General features: G+C 40.7%; 1 protein-coding gene across 2 annotated transcripts; it reads left to right on the top strand.

Annotated features, from left to right (window-relative positions):
- Positions 1 to 459: 459 nt before the first annotated feature.
- Positions 460 to 18157, top strand: ext2 (exostosin glycosyltransferase 2). 2 transcript variants are annotated; one of them, XM_079340164.1, is made up of 16 exons: positions 460 to 636; positions 1122 to 1466; positions 1544 to 1767; positions 2105 to 2194; positions 3003 to 3119; positions 3582 to 3777; positions 4092 to 4231; positions 4339 to 4432; positions 9718 to 9849; positions 12448 to 12637; positions 14439 to 14605; positions 15119 to 15262; positions 15602 to 15730; positions 16429 to 16511; positions 16867 to 17012; positions 17152 to 18157. In XM_079340164.1, exons 2-15 carry the CDS (start codon positions 1152 to 1154, stop codon positions 17003 to 17005), a joined length of 2160 nt encoding a protein of 719 aa, XP_079196290.1. In that variant the 5' UTR covers positions 460 to 636; positions 1122 to 1151; the 3' UTR covers positions 17006 to 17012; positions 17152 to 18157. The 2 variants fall into 2 exon arrangements, with proteins under 2 accessions (XP_079196290.1, XP_079196289.1); XM_079340163.1 differs by having other exon boundaries at positions 16867 to 18157.
- Positions 18158 to 21118: the final 2961 nt, after the last annotated feature.

The following is a 21118-nucleotide window of genomic DNA, read 5'->3' on the forward strand; positions in this document are numbered from 1 at the left end:
TACTTTACTTTATGGTTTACTTGCAGCATAAATTACAATGAATACATTACAGCAGTAGCTAATAACCTTGTGTTGTTTATGATGTAGCACAAAAATGAAATGCAGTTAATTAATATCATTTAAGTAATTTTCTCTTATTTATTTCTGTTCTAAGATACATATTGTTGGGAATTGTAATCATCAGAATCATTTAATTTTAAGTCCATTGACTAAAACAGCAAGGTAATGCTCTGTTGAGGATGACTGTGAGTTATGAACTCATGAAAAGCTAAATTGACGTTTGTGAATTTTCTAATTCATAGTCGTTTTCCCCAGCTGTAGCCTATATGATGTGAGTGTACGTATACACAGTAGGTATATACATATATATGTACTGTATAAATCATGTAAGTGTACCTCCACTGCCACACGGGGGCAGCAGAGGACCTTAACCTCCTGAATTTCTCGCCGGAAGAGACGCATAATGATTTCCGTGTATCGCTGAGGGATTTCTCGGAGGAGGGCCAAGGAAGAAGATACTGTAGCTTCATGCTATGAGTTTACATCTACAATGTATTGAGAGGTGCTCTATCTTCAGAATCGCTGCTATGAATTAAACCAGATCTGTGAACCACATATATTCCGCGAATCGTCTCGGTAAGTCGCGAAAACTTTTAACGTAAGATGAATTGCTTCTTTTATCTCTGGTTTATCCGGACATGCATAAAAAAAACAATAACCTTACATGAATGTTTCACAACTACTAGGTTAGCTCCTGTTAGCCAAGTTAACTTCATGGTTAATTTGATTAAAGCTGCTTTCATAGTTTGTCTGTCACTAAACGTGTTTTTAAACTGGCGTTAGGAACAATATTTTAACATTGGCTAAGTATCAGTTATTAATATGCTGCCCTTATCTTGTTGTCGACATTGAAATGACTGTTATTTTGTTAAAGAAAACAATCTTTCTATGGACTGCCCCCATTATAAACACAGGGACCCTCTTGGTTAGAGTCTCATGTTTACCGTATTGTCTTTATACTGCATTGCTAGGCTACGTGACGTTTTTAAAGACTTGTGAAACGTTTAATTTAAACATTATCTGTGACTGTTGTTGATCAGAGCTTTGTTTTTTTTCCCCAGTGTCTGGTCAGAGAGATAGAGAGACAGACAATGTACGCCTCTGGGAAATACAGCTCGCGCGGCCCTGCTCTCATACCGCGGATGAAAACCAAGCACCGCATTTACTACATCACCCTCTTCTCTGTGGTGCTGCTTGGACTGATTGCCACTGGGATGTTTCAGTTTTGGCCCCACTCTATTGAATCTGCAGCCGACTGGACTCTAGATAAACGCAGCGTCCACGACGCCCCTTTGGTCCACCTGCCTGTCTCCAGTCCCATTCCAGAGAGGGGTGACCTGAGCTGCCGCATGCACACCTGTTTTGATGTTTACAGATGTGGTTACAATCCGAAAAACAGAATCAAGGTAACTACTACTTCTGTATTCAACTGTATTGCTGACACAAAGCAGGTCCCTTCATTATTGCGCTGTCGTTCCTGTAGGTCTACATCTACCCTCTGCAGAAGTTTGTGGATGAATTAGGGGTTCCCATCAGCAGCACAGGACTGTCGAGGGAATACAATGACTTGCTCAGCGCTATCTCTGACAGCGACTTCTACACGGATGATGTCACCAGAGCTTGTCTTTTTATCCCCTCTATTGATGTGCTGAATCAGAACTCGCTGCGTATCAGAGAGACTGCCCAGGCTCTAGCAATGCTGCCCAGGTAAATGTCATTGATAGATTTGTTTTATGTGTAACTGCTTGTCACTTTGTTCTTAATACTGGCCTTTCCTCATTGACCCCTATCTATCTATCTATCTATCTATCTATCTATCTATCTATCTATCTATCTATCTATCTATCTATCTATCTATCTATCTATCTATCTATCTATCTATCTATCTATCTATCTATCTAATCTTTTTTTCTCTTACATTTATGGGAAGTACATGCTGGATGTTTTAACTTTTTTTAATGAAAGTGACACAGTTTAACTTTTTGTTGTTGAAAGAATCCATTATCACTACTGCTCTTAATTATCTTGTGCATCTTTTGGATAGATGGGACAAAGGAATGAATCACCTACTTTTCAATATGTTACCTGGCGGCCCTCCAGACTACAACACTGCCTTGGATGTTCCCCGAGACAGGTAGCTGCCGTACATGACGACGCCATTTCAAAATCTAGGAACGGGCTAATTATTTTCTGAATCCTCATGAAAACCGGAGTTCTTGACAGTAGTTCGCTTCCATGATATCTTTTATGTCAAACTGATAGAGGAGGAAATCCCTCAGCTGGGTACTTGAAGTGGAGGAGCTTCAGGTGTTTTTTTTAGGATTCCAGTCTGCACCTGATGTGTTCATTCAAATCAAAAGGATCTTTACATCTTGTTTGTTTATTGTATTTTCAGCCAGGATGGAGGAAAATTATTTTTAAACTGCAATACATGAAGCAACCGCAGGCAGTGTTTACCATATCTGTCATCGCTCCATCGAAATATTTCCTGGTAACTGGGAGATATTTCATATATCTAGTTATATATACCGGTGAGGCGTCTGTGTGTCTTAATATGTGCTTTAAGCTCTTTTAAAGGTTGAGGAAGGAAGAGCTTAGGTTTATGAACATCGAGCAGCCTTGAGACAATGAACATTATCTATTAGATCCAAGGCATTTCCTGGGCTCTTCCAGCTGGAGTTCATTTATATAGAGCCTTATCAGAAACAGGTGTGTGTGTCCGTCGGTGTGTTTCCACTTTATGTACACATTGTCTGACAGTGCAGCAGAATAAGACGCACATTATCACCTGGTGCAGAATAAAGGTCTATCAACCTGGGAAATGAGCCTTTAATGTCCATGTCTCAAATTAGCAAAAGTAGTTTATAGGTAGCTAATGAATGACTTTGTGTTTTAAAGTCTCCAGTGTGCTGACTGCTGGTGCACTGTAACATTTGTTTCAGAGCGTTACTGGCTGGAGGCGGTTTCTCTACATGGACCTACAGACAAGGTTATGATGTCAGCATCCCTGTTTACAGCCCGCTCTCTGCAGATGTTGAGCTGCCAGAGCGACAGCCTGGGTGAGCACATTCTTCATTATCTTTCTTTTTTTTTCTTTTTCTTTTTTTAGATTTTATGCCTTTTATGAAGTAGAAAGCACAATGGCTGCAGTTAAAACATTGGGGAGAGAGAGGGTGGAGAGTGACATGCAAGAAAGAGGTAGCAGGTCAGACCTGTACCCGGGCCGCCCGCCCAGAGGACCACAGCCCTCCGCACATGGGGGCAGGCGAACCAACCACTTGCCAACTGTGCCCCAGTACCAGATCATGAAATGATTCTACCATCAATACAATCAACTTCTCTGAAAAACATTTTAAGGGATTAAAATGACATTATTGATCAAAATGATTTTCTAAACAATGTAAGAGTAATCGTTGTTCAACAACTTCGTTAAGGTTTGTCTTAAATCAGAAGCTATTCACAGTTAACGGTATAAAGATACGCATTGATAATCATCTGTGTCCTGTCTCCATTTCACCCAGGCCGAGGCGCTTCTTCATTCTGTCTTCTCAAACCGCCATTCATCGAGAATACCGCGCTGAACTTGAGCGCTTGAAGGAAGAAAATGGAGAAGCATTGCTCCTCTTGGACAAGTGTAGCAACCTCTCTCAGGGCGCTGCCTCTGCACGAAAACGCTGCTACAAAGGGCAGGTGTATGACTACCCTCAGATACTTCAGGTGTGTATCGCAACTGCAGTAAACATAATTTAGAAGTATCCACTATCCTTACATGCACTACTTGAAAGAAAAAAAAAAAAAAGATATAATCCTGGACTGTTAGTAAGTGCTTCCCAGGCATCAAGAACTTTTTTGGAGGTACACATTTCAACCCAGGAGCTAAAGCTGGAACAGGTTAATGTGCTAAAATGCAGTTCATTTAGCTTGAGCACTTTGCTTCCTGAAGATGTTTCTCGCACTGGTGTCTGTAAAGTCCAGTTTGTGTATTAAATGCAAAGTCACACTGACGGTTCTCTTCCTGTGTGTCTTTTCAGGAGTCGTCTTTCTGTGTCGTTCTGCGGGGGGCACGTTTAGGTCAGGCGGCACTCAGCGACGTTCTGCAGGCTGGCTGTGTCCCTGTTGTCCTCGCTGACTCCTACATTCTGCCATTCTCTGAAGTCCTCGACTGGAAAAGGTCCGTCTTTGTCGCTACACAACTGAAAGGGAAAAAAAAAACCTGCCAGGGATTTGGAGGGTTGCCATTTTCAGGTCATGTATTCAATGTTTCCGTTTTCTTTAAAGGGCTTCTGTGGTTATTCCAGAGGAGAAGCTATCCGAGATGTATACGATCCTGAAGAGTATTCCTCACAGACAAGTTGAAGAGATGCAGAGACAGGTAACTGTCACGACTTCTAACTGGAGAGAAATAATCTGTCAGAGCAACACGCTTAGTTTGCTTTACATTCAGTTTCAGAAAATACAAATTGACCTGCTGGTCAGAGGGGTTAAAGGACTTGCACTACATGACCGAGATGTGCGTTTGCCTAAACCAACTAAAGAGTTCAGTTTTTGAAAGCTAAGACAAATTCTGTTTGATGTGCAGCAGACAGATGTTTGGATCCCACCTTAACGTTTTATGCGTTAGAGTTTCCTTCTTTGCTCAGTCTGGGTTTTCTGAAGCTTTCAGAGGACTCAACTGTGTTGATTTTAGCTTCAGTAACATGCAACGTAGACAGCTCTCTCTATTTCCTTTTGGTATCTGCATAGAGCCACAATAAACAAAAGTGAAAGCATCATGAGAGAAGCGCACCAGCTCAGCTGCTACTCGTTCTCTTGTATCAACTCTAGTCCATTTACTAATTATACTGGCTAAACAGACCTTTTTACTCATAGAGCAGTTTGAGGTTGGATTTCACCAGAAAAACTAAAAAAAAATAAAAAGAGAGAGAGAAAAAAAGCTTCAGGTGCTGTTGGATGGGCCTTTTTCTTCTTGTATGGCTCAGAGCTAACCTGGTAGCATTAACTTGATATTGTATATGCTGGTCACGGTACTCCACTGCCTCCTTTGCCCTCACGTTCTACATATGGTTTTAATTCTTGGAAGTAGAGTCTTGCCTGGGTCTTTTCTCTACAGAAGTAATTTAACCATGAATTCAGTTATAGGTATACAGCTATATCCGTTTTCTTTCCTGGTACTTGTCAAAGGTTACTCCAAATAATACCAACAGTTACAGCTTCAAAGTGTCCTTACAGGTATTTCATTTTTATGTTAAGTCAGCAAATTGTCCTCTATCTCATCTGTTAGTCTTTATTTATGTTTGATGATATCATGACTCATTTCACATCAATAAGCCACAAGGATCATATTCTATGTCACACTCTTGGATTGTCTTTTTAACATGCCTTCTGTCTTTGGGTGTATTGGTTCCAAAGCCCTTTTGGCTCTTACATGAGATGAATACATTGTCTTAACAGAAAGACTACAAGTGAGTTTGACGGGACGAGTTTGTTCTAATGAACACAAATGAGACTGGTTTTATCATCTCACATCCAACTTAACATTTAAAGACAGCCCGAACACTAACTTTATTTTAAACACTCTTTTATGGAGTTGTTGTTTTGTGTTTATTAAATCCGAGTTCATGGATTTGTAATCCTACTTTTTTTGTCGTTTTCATTTGCAGCCGGTTTAATTACGTTTATTTAAAGCACCGTTTGCTGAAGGTCTAATATGAAGTAGTCCAACTTTTAACTACAACAAACAACTTCATTCAATAATCTATAATCTCTTGATGGATATAGTTGATACCATGTACTTCAACAGTAATATCCAGTAACTTCCTCAGTGCCAAAGTCTTGATGAGACTTGAAGTGTTTGTCTGTTTTTATGAGCTCACCTTTGATAAGTCTTGTATGTCTTGTCTGTTTGACACATGTAGATTTGTAGAGAACAAAATACATCTAGAACATTCTTGAGTAGAGTATACACAGATCCCAACTCAAGGGAATTTAGAGGAAAACATCCTACTTCTTTAAATGTCTTTTCTGATTCCTTTTTTTAGGGGATTAGGGATAGAAGTTTTTTTTTCTTTTCTTTTTTTTAATTTAAAAATAGGATAAAATGTAATTGTGTATACATGTTCACAGTGTCAGATATATTCTTAGAAGACATCCCTTTAGAAGTAATCAAGTTTAGTCCAACACAAACAGGATGATGTGCTTTCAGAGGAACCACATTTTGTATTAGCTGAGATCCTAAAATAACCACAAGCTGATATTCAAGATAAATACAAGATTATTTGGTTTAGTTGATTCGTTCCTCCAGTAATGCCTGCTACGCCCTCTGCCCACCAGCAGAGGGCGTAGCAGCCTTTGCTTTCATACTTACCGGTAGTTTCTTCTGCTCCCCTATGACTGATGTTAAAGTAGTCATATATTCCTTGAAGAAAATGCAATTTAATTAATCCATCAATCAATCTTTATTTGTATAGCATCATTCAAGACACTTGAAAAAAGCAGGTAAAAGACCTTACTTATTGCTATATTACAAGGGCCCAGCTTAATCCATCATAATGTGGCAATAAAAAAGTTCATTGACATTAAGGATGCGTTTAATACCTGTCTGATGAAGTGAAAGGTTTTTGTCATCCCATTTATTTTCAAGAGACCGAGGCTACATAAGATACTGCTGCTCAGAAGAGATTTTACTGACAACAAAACGCATTTTGGAATTTCATTTTCGTTTGATTTATTTATCTCGCTCATGGTGTAAGGGTCAACATTTTTGATAGGACGAACATGTTTCTCAAATGGAACACCGAAGGGAGAAGACAAAAATCCGACACGAATATACAAAAAAGATCTCGACTAGTTTTAGTTGCAGTTTGAGGTCCCTTCGCAGATTCTCTGCTGTTGGGTAACTTATTGGAGACCAGCTGATCAAACTGTGATGTGACGACTTTCTAACCTCCGTCAGGACTCAGCAGACGAGCTTCAGACAGCAGGACTCATTTCTAAATCTGTTAATATGAAATGACATGAAGGTCACATTTTAAAAAGCCTCATAATAAACAGCTGCTCAAGTGGGACCACTTAGCCCATGTTAGTGTACAAACTTCATCAAGCCCTGCTTTGACCATACACTTAAACCATGACACATGCACTACACACCTTTATTCGATTAGCTCAGCTTGTTCAATTAGAAGATATAAGATGGGAGGAGTTAGCTTGCTCTTTCTTTATTGGTTCTTTGTTGATTCTGTCTTCTTCACTTGAGTTGTAGCCGTGAAGAGCAGAGTCGTGGCTGCAGCTGACATCATAACATTAAAGGTTCTGTGTACGCTAAGCGGTCTGTTTCTCTTCAGTCCAGTCTGGCTTTTACACAAACCTGCTCATTCAAACCTCAACAGTCTGCAACGATAATGATTTTTTATGTATTTATTTATTTTAGTTCATCACAAATGTGCTATAGCGCCTTACTCTTACAAGTCCAGAGTTTCAGACATTGATCCCTCGTCTCCCACCAGATTCTGTTCCTCTTCTCTTCTTTTTCACAAACACAGGTGCCATCAGAAAACATCAACCTGTTGTGCATCTGTACGTCACCGCCCACTCTTAACACAAACTACAGTAAGGCCTGCAGTAGTGGTCTTCAGCACTTCAGCAGTAATCCCGTTGGTTTGTCACGTTTTCATTTCCGTACGGAGAGAATTACACTGAGGAGAGCAGGTAGTTGTTATTAACGACGTGTGTGCTCTGCTGTATGTGTTTGTAGAATGGTTTGATCTCACTCACAAGTAAAGTGATAATAAATCTTCGAGTGAGATAACATTTCCCAGTGAGCAGCTGGTAGGATTGAACAAAACTCGTTTTCGCTGCTGTTTTTGATTATGTCAGCGACTCTTAATGATTGCCGGGGTCTTTACACAGTACATACGTTGAATCATCTGTCAGGCACTTGACAACTTCCACTGAGTTAAACAACGTGATGCTCTTAAGTAGAAGGAAATTTGAAGATTTTTTTTATTTTTTTTTTATCGAGCATGGCAACAGATTAAAACATTTAGAGTGATAAATAGGGGAATATATTTCAGACTTGACAATGCAAAGATGATTTGAAATATTGTTATTTGCACCAGGTTTTTAGTAACGCTTTGCGTCATACTCCTTTTTATTAACTCCACATAAAGCAGCTAAAAGATGGTATTATTGTACCTCTAAATGTCTTAGTTCATTCATGGGCCAAACAAAGTGAAGACTATACCCTACATAAATTAAAGATAGAGGAAGGGTTTCTCTTCCTGTCTTGCAAAGCTTTCTCTTCTTCCCTGCTCATAAAAATTCCTCCATGCGCCGGGAAGGGGTGGAGGAGGGTGGGACAGGCCCTCGGGCCAGCACAGTTTGCTTTCTGCCTCCTCCCGTTCAGAAAAGAAACTTTCATCACTGGCTGATTTATGGGCCGTTGGGATTCCCCCCTGAGATTAGAAAGTCCTTTTGGATTCTCCTCACCCCCTCTATAAAAATAAAGGCTGTTTTTGTGTTGTTGTATGGCACATCTCCTGTGTGTTATCCCATACTTAGACATGGGCGATTTGCCAATGGTTGTCACTAAGACTGTCTGTGTAAAACAAACGCATTACGATAGATGTGAAAGAAATGCAGCTTTATGCTTTACACACAAACAGTTTAATACTCACATCGTCCTTTCTTAGACCGGTGGGTCACTCCGGAGGTTCATGTTGACTGGTGTTGGGTCAGTGTAACATGCTTCTTCCAGGAGACATTGTCATTTAAAGCATCATTAACTCTTAATAAAATACGAGCCTGCAGGAGTCAAGGAGGCTCAATCAGAGGCACGACTGTAGGTTGATGATTTCTTCAAAGTAATATATGTGAGGGCTTGAAAAGTGGAAAAAACCCCCCATAATTTTCATCCTCATACCAAGAGATTGAAGACACTAACAGTTTAAGGATTCATTTTCATCTTTGCTGTGATTGCTGGAATCGCTGAGTGAAACTGACAAAGTGGAGTTTGAGTTGACATCCCAACAGCCAGAATAATAACAGTAAGGTATGGGTCAAGAGTTCAGTTATCATTAAAGCCTCTGTTTCACATCTGAGATGTGTTGAAGTTAAACAGACACTGTCAGAAGAGATATGAAAAAGCCTCCAGAAGAGGAGACGTTGAAGGTCAAGAGGCTGCAGAGGGCTGCAACATTTCCTTTAAGAGTGGGACAGAAGGAAAACATGTAGATTGTACAGTCCGGTCCAGGAGAGTTATCTTGTCATGTAATGGCCCAAGCTCAATGCGAAAACAAGACAATGCACTGTTCTATAATCAGTTACAGTAAGTTGAATACTGTCATAAAATACTCAATTCAAGTTAAATAATTCCAGGACATAAACATAGTTGACCCTTTCATTGACATTTTTATCCTGGGGATAATCTTGGAAAAAGTAATTGGGACTGTCAAACCTAAAGGGAGTATATTTGCATACTTTTTTTTGCCAGTGTTTATTTTGTTTGCTTCACATTCTTTCTTTTCTTTCCTTTTTTTAAAAAAAAATATTCTACGCTATGTCGTTCCTCTAATCATGTTTTTGGTTTACTCTGTTTCTCCCTTTTAGTTTTGTTTTTTTTCCTGAGTGCCTTTTAAAGGAGTCTGTTGTCTTTGTCCACAGGCACACTGGTTTTGGGAGGCCTACTTCAGCTCCATGAAGGCTATTGGCTTAACGACACTCCAGATCATCAATGACCGCATCTACCCATACGCTGCACGCACCTACGAGCAGTGGAACAATCCACCTGTAGTGGTGCGTATCTTAACTTTGAGCCATTTGGCAAGATTACTCTCCTCTTAACTTGTGTTCTTACCTTCCAGTGATTTTTTTTTTTTTTGGACCTGTTGAATGTTAACTTTTATCTACAGTTAGGATGTCCTCCAGTGTGCTCGCTTTCTACGCTCAGCTGCTTGAATGCTCCCACACCCTCCTCTCTCTTGTAAATCAAAGCCTCTGTGGCAAAGCGACAGTAGATGCCTTCAAGTCTTTCTGAGCACCACACATGCAGCACTTCACAGATCGCTGCTGTATACACCCAGCCAGCTCTGAAGCCGCCACTTTGTGTCAGCAGTTCTGCACTCGGAGGATGCATGCACTGCGGTGAAAAATAAGTTCCTGCATGTCTGAGTCATTGTGTTTGTAGCGACTACGCTGGGTATGAAGAATGGTGTGTGTGTGTTGTATCATCCCTGTGGTTGTGGGAGTTTGTGGCTGCAGACAGCTAGGCTGGGCGACCATCTCTCCGGAGCTGTTAATCAGATCTGATCTCGAGTCTTCTACTCTATCCACAGTCGTGGATCCACAGGCGTGTGCATGTGTTTGAATTCAGGAGGGCTCTATGCGTCGGTCAGATGTCTACATGCATGCCACTAAAAGGAGCTGAGCGGATCGGGGTTTAGTCACGTTTGGGTCATGTAGGTGGAAACAAGTCATTCTCAGCACGGTCACATCTGATGTTTGTCATTTTAATTCTGCTCTTATACACACAGCCATTCAGGATTGATACGTTTATCAGCACTTTCACTTGACATTGCCCACTTCTGTCAAACTGTTCTGCCTGAGCGACTCCCCCCCCCCCCCCCCCCCCCCCACGTCTGATCAATCAGTATCACTCAGGTCTGAAGGTCTGTCCCGACCAAGAGGAGGTTAATTGCATCAGGGTTAAGTCCTTTTGGCCATTCGTGCCTAAGATGGGAGATGAAGTGTTTTCTCGATGGATTCAGTGAATGGATGGTTAGAAGAACTTGCACAGAGCACTAAATAAATCAGACAGACATCCCAGGCCCCCCCCCCCCCGTCTTTAGGCTGGTAATTGAAAGCACATTTCCAAGGATTGCTGGTGCCTTCGGAGGGGGATTTCAGAATAAGGGACAAGCAGCTTTTTGTTTGGGGGTTGTAGGTATTGGACATACATGTGAGGTTAATACCCATCTGGATTCTCGACCATTATATTCTAGTTTAAGACATTGTGCTACTTGACACATGGACACACTGTCACTAAGTGGGGAGGCTTTTTTTGGCCCCAGACTCTGTTAAAAAAAAAAAAAAAGGTTTAAAGTGACTCTATCACATCTGACCCAATGTGTACTTTTCAATTAGTAGACCTAATCCCCTCAGGTGAAAAAGAGCTGTTCACCATCGATGCTAATGGATCCTGTTGTGTCGTTTACCAGAAGGATCACAAAGGCTCCAAATGTGACATTCAATCTTCTGCTGCCGTGCCTCAGCATCTGTTAACGTTAGTGTTAATTGCATGTGTGGATATGAAAATGAGAAGTGGTTCAGCTTAAACATGTAATTGTGAAGGCATGTTGTATCGCCGGCTCTTCTTCAATCTATCTTCCTGCGAGTGTCTGGGATGACTGACGGGCCGCTCGGTTCAAACAGGATAAAGATAAGATCCTCCTCTAAGTGTTGAAGTTTAAAATAAACTTTGACTTCTGTTGTGGCTTTCTTTTCATCTAATTTATTCAGTACGACAAATGGCTTAAGTGGTGCCCTTTTAATTCAGTTTTAATGGAGCCGCGTAAATGTGTGAGTTTAATTATTTCCTCCTCTGCTTGTTTGACACTGTGAGAATGACCACAAGGAAGTTTCCACTTGCCAGTAAAGTGGCTTTATTAGAGGAGCAGTGACTGATGTTGTGTGAAAAGCGACGGCTGTGTCTCAGTCGACAGGCCTGTTTGGAAGGAGCCACATAATCGCTGTGTGGCATCCTCGGAGCAGAGAAAAGAAACGTGCTTTTATATGTTCTTAAAAGAAGCCCACAGATGTGACATTACTCTCTTTGCCCATCTCAGACTGTCACTGTTAACAGGCCGGAACATTTTCAGAGACCTCTGATGGAAGTTCAGCAAGAGTGAAGCCCGTTTCTGTTTGTTGCTCTTATAGTAGCACGTGCTTGTAAATACAGTTGAAAAGTTTTTCGTGTCCCTTTAAAAAAAAAAAAAAGCCACATTAAGTCATTATTTGTCACACACTGCTTGAGATGTTGTTTTTTTTTAAGGTACGTTGTTTGCGATCCTCCGCTGCTTCTTCCTTGATAAGTTGGCTCCTGAATGGAAGCTTTTGGCCCCTGAGAGCCCTTTATAGGATGATTCTTACTCTTACCATAAAAAAAAAAAAATTAAAAAAAATTAATCATCTGGAAAACTACAGCAGGTGACCTCACTGTCCGGAGAATCACTATTACATCATATTAAATCATGGAAAACGTGACAGACAGGGTTGACACAAAGGGCGCGACACTTGCTGTACATGAAAATATGAAATGTTTTTTTTTTTTTTTTTTTAAAGAAAGATCCCCTTAGCCTAAACAGTCGATGTCATGTGTTCCCTCGTCTCACGCAGAAGTGGTCCAGTGTGAACAGCCCCCTGTTCTTACCACTCATCCCACCGAGAGCACCAGGGTTCACTGCGGTGGTGCTGACGTACGATCGCGTCGAAAGTCTTTTCCGTGTAATCACCGAAATCTCCAAGGTGCCCAGCTTGGCTAAGCTTCTTGTTGTGTGGAATAACCAGAACAAGAGTCCTCCAGAGGGTGAGTATAAGATATTCTTTTTCATACTTAAAAGGGGAAAAAAAAAAAAAGATTAATACACCTCTGAGAAATGCAGTTAAAGCAGCTCGTCATTGCCAATCTATGAGGTAAAACGAGAGGATGATGAAAACCCAGAGGGTCGTTGTGCCACATCATAAGATATTTAAACAATAAAGAAAGTCGGTGTTGAATTCACTGAACACAGTACATGTATTTCATATGTACCTACAGTATATGTATACATGTCTGTGCCTCTTTTATCTCCGTTTACATTTAGTTGTAGTCCATCCATAGCGCCTTTTTGTTTTTAAAGCACACCGCAAGTTGATCATCAAACCTCAGCCTCTGACTCCTCATCTCAGACGAAGACTTTTTCTGAAGCGGGGATTAAATTGGCCCTGCTGCTGTAAGAGTTAACCAGTGTAATAAAGTAATGAGAAGACTTTGAAGTGCTCCCTCATGGCTGTGAGTTGCCTTTTCATTAGAGGCATCAGCGGCGCCTGGCTGGAGCTTTGTGACCTATTAGAATTAACAAGAGGCCATTGACGGGTCATACTCGCGGGGCTCAGTCCAATCTGAAGGCAGATTTCTTTCCCGTTCACACCAAGCCTGGAACTGATGTGTTTACAGGCTCCCATTTTGGCTTCCTTCCTCCTGTGTTTTTTTTAAGAGGATGCTAAACAAGTTGTGAGTCTGAATGTCATCTTTTCTTACAGCCTTCAATAGTATTGTGTTCATCGTGTTCATGTCTTCACATACTTGGAGTGATTGTTTTACATTAAATAATAATAATTAAAAAGCCATAGCTTATTCTTTTGAAGATGGACATGTTTGTACTCGGAAACAAACCCACTAAAACACAGTTTTAGTTTAAAAATTTCTATAATAGCCTATAATTCTCTCACTGCTGCTGTCTCCTTTCAGCGTTATAAAAAAGTGAAGGGATAACAGCACTGTGGATGGATTGAAAGGAAAAAAAAAAAAAACTTGGTGTTTAACTCAAGCGTTTTTTTTTGACAATAGCTTTTGACAGGAGACTTCAAACGTGGCGAGGAGGACCAGGAGATCCTCTCATAGCCTGCCAGGCCTCGGTTAGCCCATTAATGAGGGGACACATTGTGTGTGATCTGTCTGTTCCGTAGTCCGTGCCATGGACACTGCCCAAGATCTTTGAAACCCATCCCTGAAAAATTTTTTAAAAAGCCTCTGTTGATCTGTTTCATGAAGAATCGTAGTGTGGTTTGATTTGCACGTGCTTGAGGTTAGCGTAACGATACAAGTCACTAAGTGAAGTTAAACTCTCCGAGTACTTTTTCCCACTGCCAGGACACACTTCAAATGTTTCTATCAGTAAAAGAATGACATAATAATCCCTCAGCCATCTTTAGACTCTGATACTTGCCATATTTATCATTTTATAATCCCTTAAATGTCAGAAAAAGCTCACTATGAGGTTACATACTATGTATACTGTATATGTGTGTGTACAGCCTCTATGTAGTAACAGTTGTAGGGACGGTTTTCTCAATTAATCAGCGTTTAGTTTATTAACTAATGAAAAGCCCATCATCATCATCATCACTCAAACTGCTTAATGAGTTTAAAAATCAATTAAATCAAATTTAAAAACCAACTTTAAGAATCCCGTGAAAGTCAACTTGTTATCCTTAGAGACATTTTAAACAGTGAAAAATAAAGCATTTGTACTTTGAAATAGTTGAAAGTTTACCACCATAATTATTGTTTGATCTCGTGTCTTTAAATGTGAAGGCTTTTTTTGTATCGTTTTTCCTCCTGGCAGAGTCTCTTTGGCCAAAGATCGGCGTTCCCCTCAAAGTCGTGCGAACAAAAGAGAACAAGCTGAGTAACCGCTTCTTTCCCTACGACGAGATCGAGACGGAAGCTGTGCTCGCAATCGACGATGACATCATCATGCTGACATCGGACGAGCTGCAATTTGGCTATGAGGTGAGAAAAAGAACTCTTACCTTTCCCATCCGGCGTGAGGTATTGCCAGGAATCATTTCAAGTTGATCCCTCAGTTTGAGTCAGGGAGATTACGGTCTCATTCTGCTGAACGTGTTTGATGTGTGAAGGAAGATGACAGATTTAGAGCTGATGCTTTCCATGCCTACATACCTGCACGGCTTGACATTGCCTCGCACGCTCACCTGAATCCATTTAGAAGCTATTTAATAAAATTGTGCTCAGTTTAAGGATAATTACACGGAATTGCAGGCAGGAGAGAGAAGCTGTCTGTCTGACAGATGACTGCTTGCTGGGAGGATTTGAAGGAACAAACAAGTTGCTGATGTCAAGGCCAATCAAAAAAAAAAAAGCCACTTAATTCTGAAAAACCTTTTCATTTCAATCTCAGTTATGACTTTGTGTATCCACCAATCATTACTCCGGTAGTGTCAGCCTCCACTTTGCACATTAGTTCAGTATATATTGAATATTATTTCTTCTGCCCTGCACCAGGTATGGAGGGAGTTCCCAGATAGACTGGTGGGCTACCCAGGCCGTCTGCACCTCTGGGACCACGAAATGGGAAAGTGGAAGTACGAGTCTGAGTGGACCAACGAGGTCTCCATGGTTCTAACTGGAGCCGCTTTTTACCACAAGGTGAGCAAAAAAAAAAACCGTGAGGTTGAAATTGAGCGATTTTGGCTGCTTGAGCTCTGCCTCTGCCTCTCTGTTATGAGTTAGTGTCAAGGATTAGAGAGTTTCGTGTGGCGTGTGTTTTGGGGTATTTGCATTGTGAGATTGTAGTGATGTGTCACAAGTTAAGCAGGGTTCTCGTACGCTGACTTTAAAGTTCACGCACTCGTCAAAGTTTAAAGCAATGCACAGGTTCCTCATACGTTCTCTTGTGTCAAACAATATCTGCTGTATTACAATCTGCAGTACTACCATATGAAACTGAGCGATCGTTTATTCTTCTATATCGTTTTTCCATTCCAGTACTTCAACTATTTGTACACATACAAGATGCCAGGAGACATCAAGAACTGGGTGGACGCTCACATGAACTGTGAAGACATTGCCATGAACTTCCTGGTCGCGAACATCACAGGCAAAGCCCCCATAAAGGTACATTCATTGCTCTGACTGCTCGAAGCTTGCAGGGGGAGGCTGAAGACTGACGGAACGGTTCAGCATCTCTGGGTTTGATCAGCTCTCACCCTTTACCTTCACTGCCTCCCCCTCCCCCTCCACACTGACTGTGCCCAGGTGCAGGATAAAGCCTGGCCTTAACCTCCCTTATCTGGGTGTCACTCACTGGCACTCCTCCTATGAGTATGTTTTTCTAAGCTAACCGGGGCTCTCTCACACTCGCACACGCTGCCATCAAATCAATAAGCAGCACACTTCCCTGCCATCGCCAGCAACCTCCCACCTCCCACCATGGATTGAACTGCTTTCTTCAGAAAACACCCCCTTCCTCCAACCCTGTCCATCTTTCTCTGCGTCTCACTCACTTTCTGTACAGACCAAAATCCACTTTAACACAAACGCGCACAAACATTGATAGATTCAGAGCACTGGTTTCAGGCTTTAAAGTCAGCGGTGTAGATGTGACGGAGACTACACTGAAAAACAATCATCATCACTCGCTAACATCAGTGACATTTTTTGCTCTGCCGTTGGAGGTTTATGAATGGAATTTTCCCACATTATTCTTAGAAAAAGTCCTCACATACTACATTAGACCGGACCGTTTATTAGTTTTGTTAGGGTTGATAAAGTTTAACATTACTGATGTGACTTTTTTTTCTACCTCTGTGTAGGTGACCCCCAGGAAAAAATTCAAGTGCCCTGAGTGTACAGCCATTGATGGCCTGTCACTGGATCAGACACACATGGTGGAGAGGTATGGCACTTGTGTGTGAGCATGTGTGTTGACAAAAAACAGAAACCGCTTTTCTTTCAGTTTATGTCTGTAACCAAATTGTTTTTCAACACTAGCCTAACAATACATTACTTCCAAAAAAATCACTATAGTGAAGGAAAATAGGTTCTCTATATAAGTCACCACACATTTAAGCATATGTTAGACGTCGAAATTAAAAAATATATACTTACTTACTTTTGAAGGAGATGGGCATCATAAAATGAAAAGGTGAAGACGGTGTCCACATCTATGTAGATAAATTCTAGACATTGCTGATAATAAGCTGATGAACAGATTTGATATTTAAGCTGCTTTATTGTGTTTTCATCTCTAGATCCGAGTGCATCAACAAGTTTGCCTCCGTTTTCGGTACCATGCCGCTGAAGGTGGTGGAACACCGTGCTGACCCAGTGCTCTACAAGGATGACTTCCCAGAGAAGCTCAAGAGCTTCCCCAACATCGGCAGCCTCTGACCAGCGGGTAACAGACTTTTGGACCTCAGCGCAGCCTCGACACTTTATCAGTTTTTAACTTTATCTTTTATATCATGACATCAACATTCAGTCTAAAGTAGGAAATACTATTTCTTTTCTGCCATTAAAACTTTTCTTTTTTTCAGATTTTACAGAGGGTGGGATAACTGAAATGTGGGGATGCGGAAAAGTGTGATGAGAGTGATTTATTTAGCCTATAGTAAAATGTATATTTCATATCTTTGTTCTAATGTATAGACTAAAGTTACATATATCTATTGGAGGGTCTCCCTGTGTGAAGTTTGACAGACATGCTGACTGGAGGCTAGTGGTCCCTCACTGTTACTTTTTCTGGAGTTGAAACTTCAGGTTCCAGCTGCTCTGGAATCAGCTTATACAGTGTACATATTTATATATGCAGCAGTGCTGTGTAATAATCATAACTATGATGCTCCAACAACTTTTTTTCTTTTTTTTTCCCTTTTCATACAATTACTTTCTTGAAACTTTTATAGGCCTTATCCTTTATCTGTAATGTTGTGTAATTTACATGATACATAGTAAATGATCCAATGACGTACCTAAGTGTGTAGGATCAATCACATCGTTAATTGAATGTGACAGCACACAGCATGGTGGATGATGTACAGTCAGTGTTTTACATATGTTTTCTTTTACACAATCAGATTGGGCCGTTAGACAAAGCTGGTACAACAAATCTAATATATATAGAGTGAGTAACTGCTGATTTTAAAATTATTGATGCTGAGCTACTGGAACATCTTGAACTGTAATCTTATGCAGCCTGAGTAATTCTTTCACAACATTTATATGTGATATAAATCTAACTGTATAGTGAATAATAGAGACTTCCCCAGCCCACACATTTCAAAACAGATGTGTATAAATTTTGGATGCAGGGCTTTTTTTTTTTTAAATTGTGTTTCCATTATTGCTGTTGTGTGTTTTATATATTTTAGGGTTTTTGCTCACTTCTTGTCCCAAATCCAATGTATAGGCTACTACATGGAGAGCAGATCTCTTGTGATTTATTTTATTATTCCATTGACATTTTTATTTGTATTGTTTGGCCCGACTTTATGTATGTAAGTGTATATAAGACTTTCATAAGTAAATGCCACACTAATGTGTCTCACTGTTCTTTTTTCCATGTATGTGTAAGAGTGTGTGGGAAGAGGATGAAGACGTTTTTCTCCTCTCATCTCTGTCTTTACTCGAGGCTGTGCTCGCCCAGTGCAGAGCCTCTGTGACGCGGACAGTCCACTGTTCCCTCCAGCTTGTCACCTGTTGTTAATATACGCTGCCTAATCCACCCTGTTCTATGTCAGCAGTTCAAAAGGGTGCAGTTCGTATTTTTGTCAACTTCAATTAGTGTGATACTCCTGCGGGCTGTGCGATCTCATTTCAGCACTCGTATCCCTTCAAAGGGAGTGAAATGCATGGGGATTTCAAGCTGGGGCTATGACAATGACACAATACTTTTGAGGGTTGATTAAATGCAATAAGACATATTAAATGTTTAGTTTTTTTAGCGACGGCAGACTGAAAAGCTGTAAATGTGAGTGATTCAGACATACTAAACAGGATACTTGTTATCAGGATTTGTGTGCATTTGTGGCAACAGTATGAAAAAGCTGACGGAGCTGAATTTTCTTTTTTTTTTTTACACACTATCAAAACAAATACGATGACCAATTCTGATTCCAAATAGAATTGCAATAACTTATTGTACTTTAATCAAACACAAAAAAATTACACAAGCATGAGCAAATCCATACACTTAATTTAAAAGACAGCTTAAAGCCACAAAATAGTACTTGATAAAAACTTTGGAAACTCATAGGTATTACATATCAAGAGGAAAACAATGTTCAAACAAAACCATTTTAAAAACAAAAAAACCCACAAATGTTGTACACTTTGAATAAAACATCTAATTAGTAACACTGCAGCATTTCCAAAAGTTTTGTAACACCAATCCATTTTGCATGCCCAAAAGTGTACATGCACACAACAGTACACATATATATTTTCTTCTCTGTACTGATAGCCTGACTTCAGTAGTATTAGAAATTGAGAAAAATGGATGACGACATCATCAGGGATAGAGTTGTGCAGCAAACAGGAGAAAAAGGGCTTAGATTTAAACCTTATTTTGAATCAAATGTTCTTGTGTGGTTGTTGGAGAAACATGTTGCTGTACATTAGGAATACATTACAGGAGACGATTATGGCCCTTCAATACACAGAGGAGTCAAAGAAATAGAAATGCATTGTGTAAACCTGAGCTACTGAATGCCAGTATGTCATTGTGCGCTGTGCAGAAAAATAGTCTGCATTAAAGCAAGCAGGAGACAGATGGGCCTGTCTGTCCTGACACACAATACTGCAGTCCACAGCCTCCAAATGGCTCAGTGTTAATTAAAAAGCCTTCCTGGATTGCTTGTGCGGCTGTGCCTTGGACCCTGCCTGGCCATGGTGAAAGTGAGCAAAGGGAAAGGCTCAGTGCTGTGAGTGTGTGTGGAGAGGTGGGCCACGAGGAACATGAAGGGGGGGGGGGGGGGGTTTGAATCTTTGAAAGCAGAGCCATGACAGCTGAGGGGGAAGCATGTGTGAGGCATGTTTGTTTTACATTTACCCCCTGAGCACAGCTGTGTGCACTGTCCTTTTCCCAGAACACCGGAACACAGCAGATGCCCTCACGGCTCGCCCTGCATCCAACCCCTCAGCTACAGCACAGGGGGTCTCATGTTCACATTAGCAAAGAGACCCTCTAAGTTTTTAGATACTCTGCAGTCATGATTACGCACATGCCTTGGATATGTGCTGCAAAGTAAGACTGGATGTAATTTCAAGGACTCCTGCTCTGCTGACAGGTTATAGCCTGCACCCTGCTCTCTCTACCCAAAAGGACAGTGAATGTGGTTCAGTTTAGAGAATTCTACATGGTTGCCCTGCCTGAAGGTACACTGCAAGTATCAGGTTTGCGTTACAGAATTATGGAAGCTTTTGTTATGCTTCAGGTGTAAATCGGGTCTTTCAAAACAAAGGAAGGAGATACACAACCTCACCATTAAATCCCATCTGCTATTTCTGGCCCTGGAGGAGACAGCTGCCACTACAAGAATAGCCTGCGTTTTTACGATTTGAATATTGAAATGATAAAAGGACATGATTATAATGACACTTTGGGCTCTGAGGGATGGGGATCATCACTGGGTCGTCTTTTTAACCTCTTAAAAAGTCAATCTAACAAAGAAAGTTAACAGGTAGAGGAGCCTAAAACACGAATGGTGTTAGTGTAGGCCCTACAGGATTTCTTGAGTTTATGGTATTATGTATTATCTATAAATAGGGGGGTATTTGGACGTCACTATGGACCAGCCTCCTTTAATTTTGCACAGAGACCAGACCCTGACCCTCAACCAGGTCAGGACACTAGAGTACGCCCTGCTCCATGGTTTCCTTTTATGTTTGTAAGGGTTTTCATACATTTTTTTAAAGCAATACAAGTTGACATGAATTAAAAACAATTTAGAATTAAATACTTAATTTTGCCAATTTTGCCTCTCGAAGACAAAGTAATTTATTTGATTGGTTATGTTACTTTGGGGGCCTGATTGGAAGTGTGGTAGGACAACGTACAGCCTCTACTCTCATAGTGTATAGTTAAGCTGTCAGTAAAAGTTTCTAAACTTTGGTGAAATACGATCATTTCATTTAGGTGAGGACCACATTTCTCTTCCTATCTCTAAGAGACCAGAGGGGGTTCAAACTAAACCAAACAGGGGGAATGCCAGCTGTTAGCATGGTGGAGACATGAACGCAGATGGTGAGAGGGACAGAGGATGGAAAGGACATTCAGGACGCGCTTCATTTATATTGTAGGTAGGTGTTTTAAACTTCATGTTGGCTTGTCTTGTCCTGTGTGCCTTATTTGATGATAGCTTTAAGATCAGTTGAAACATTGCATAATAACGCCAGTCACTATTGAACTGAAGAAATGTATACTCAGAAACAAATTTACAAGCAATCGTATAAAAAGAAAAAGAAATGACAGTAGGATTTAAAGGCCGGAGCAGCTGCCTGCAG

Source organism: Symphodus melops, assembly GCF_947650265.1.
Source record: "Symphodus melops genome assembly, chromosome: 3".
Classification (NCBI taxonomy): Eukaryota; Metazoa; Chordata; class Actinopteri; order Labriformes; family Labridae; genus Symphodus; species Symphodus melops.

What these genes read in the sequence shown, in the direction of transcription:
- ext2 (XM_079340163.1), top strand. Translation starts at nt 1,152, where the DNA reads ATGTACGCCTCTGGGAAATACAGCTCGCGCGGCCCTGCTCTCATACCG. An exon ending in TTGGATGTTCCCCGAGACAG is followed by an intron (nt 2,195 to 3,002) that starts GTAGCTGCCGTA and finishes CATTTGTTTCAG; the next exon opens with AGCGTTACTGGCTGGAGGCG. An exon ending in ACTACCCTCAGATACTTCAG is followed by an intron (nt 3,778 to 4,091) that starts GTGTGTATCGCA and finishes GTGTCTTTTCAG; the next exon opens with GAGTCGTCTTTCTGTGTCGT.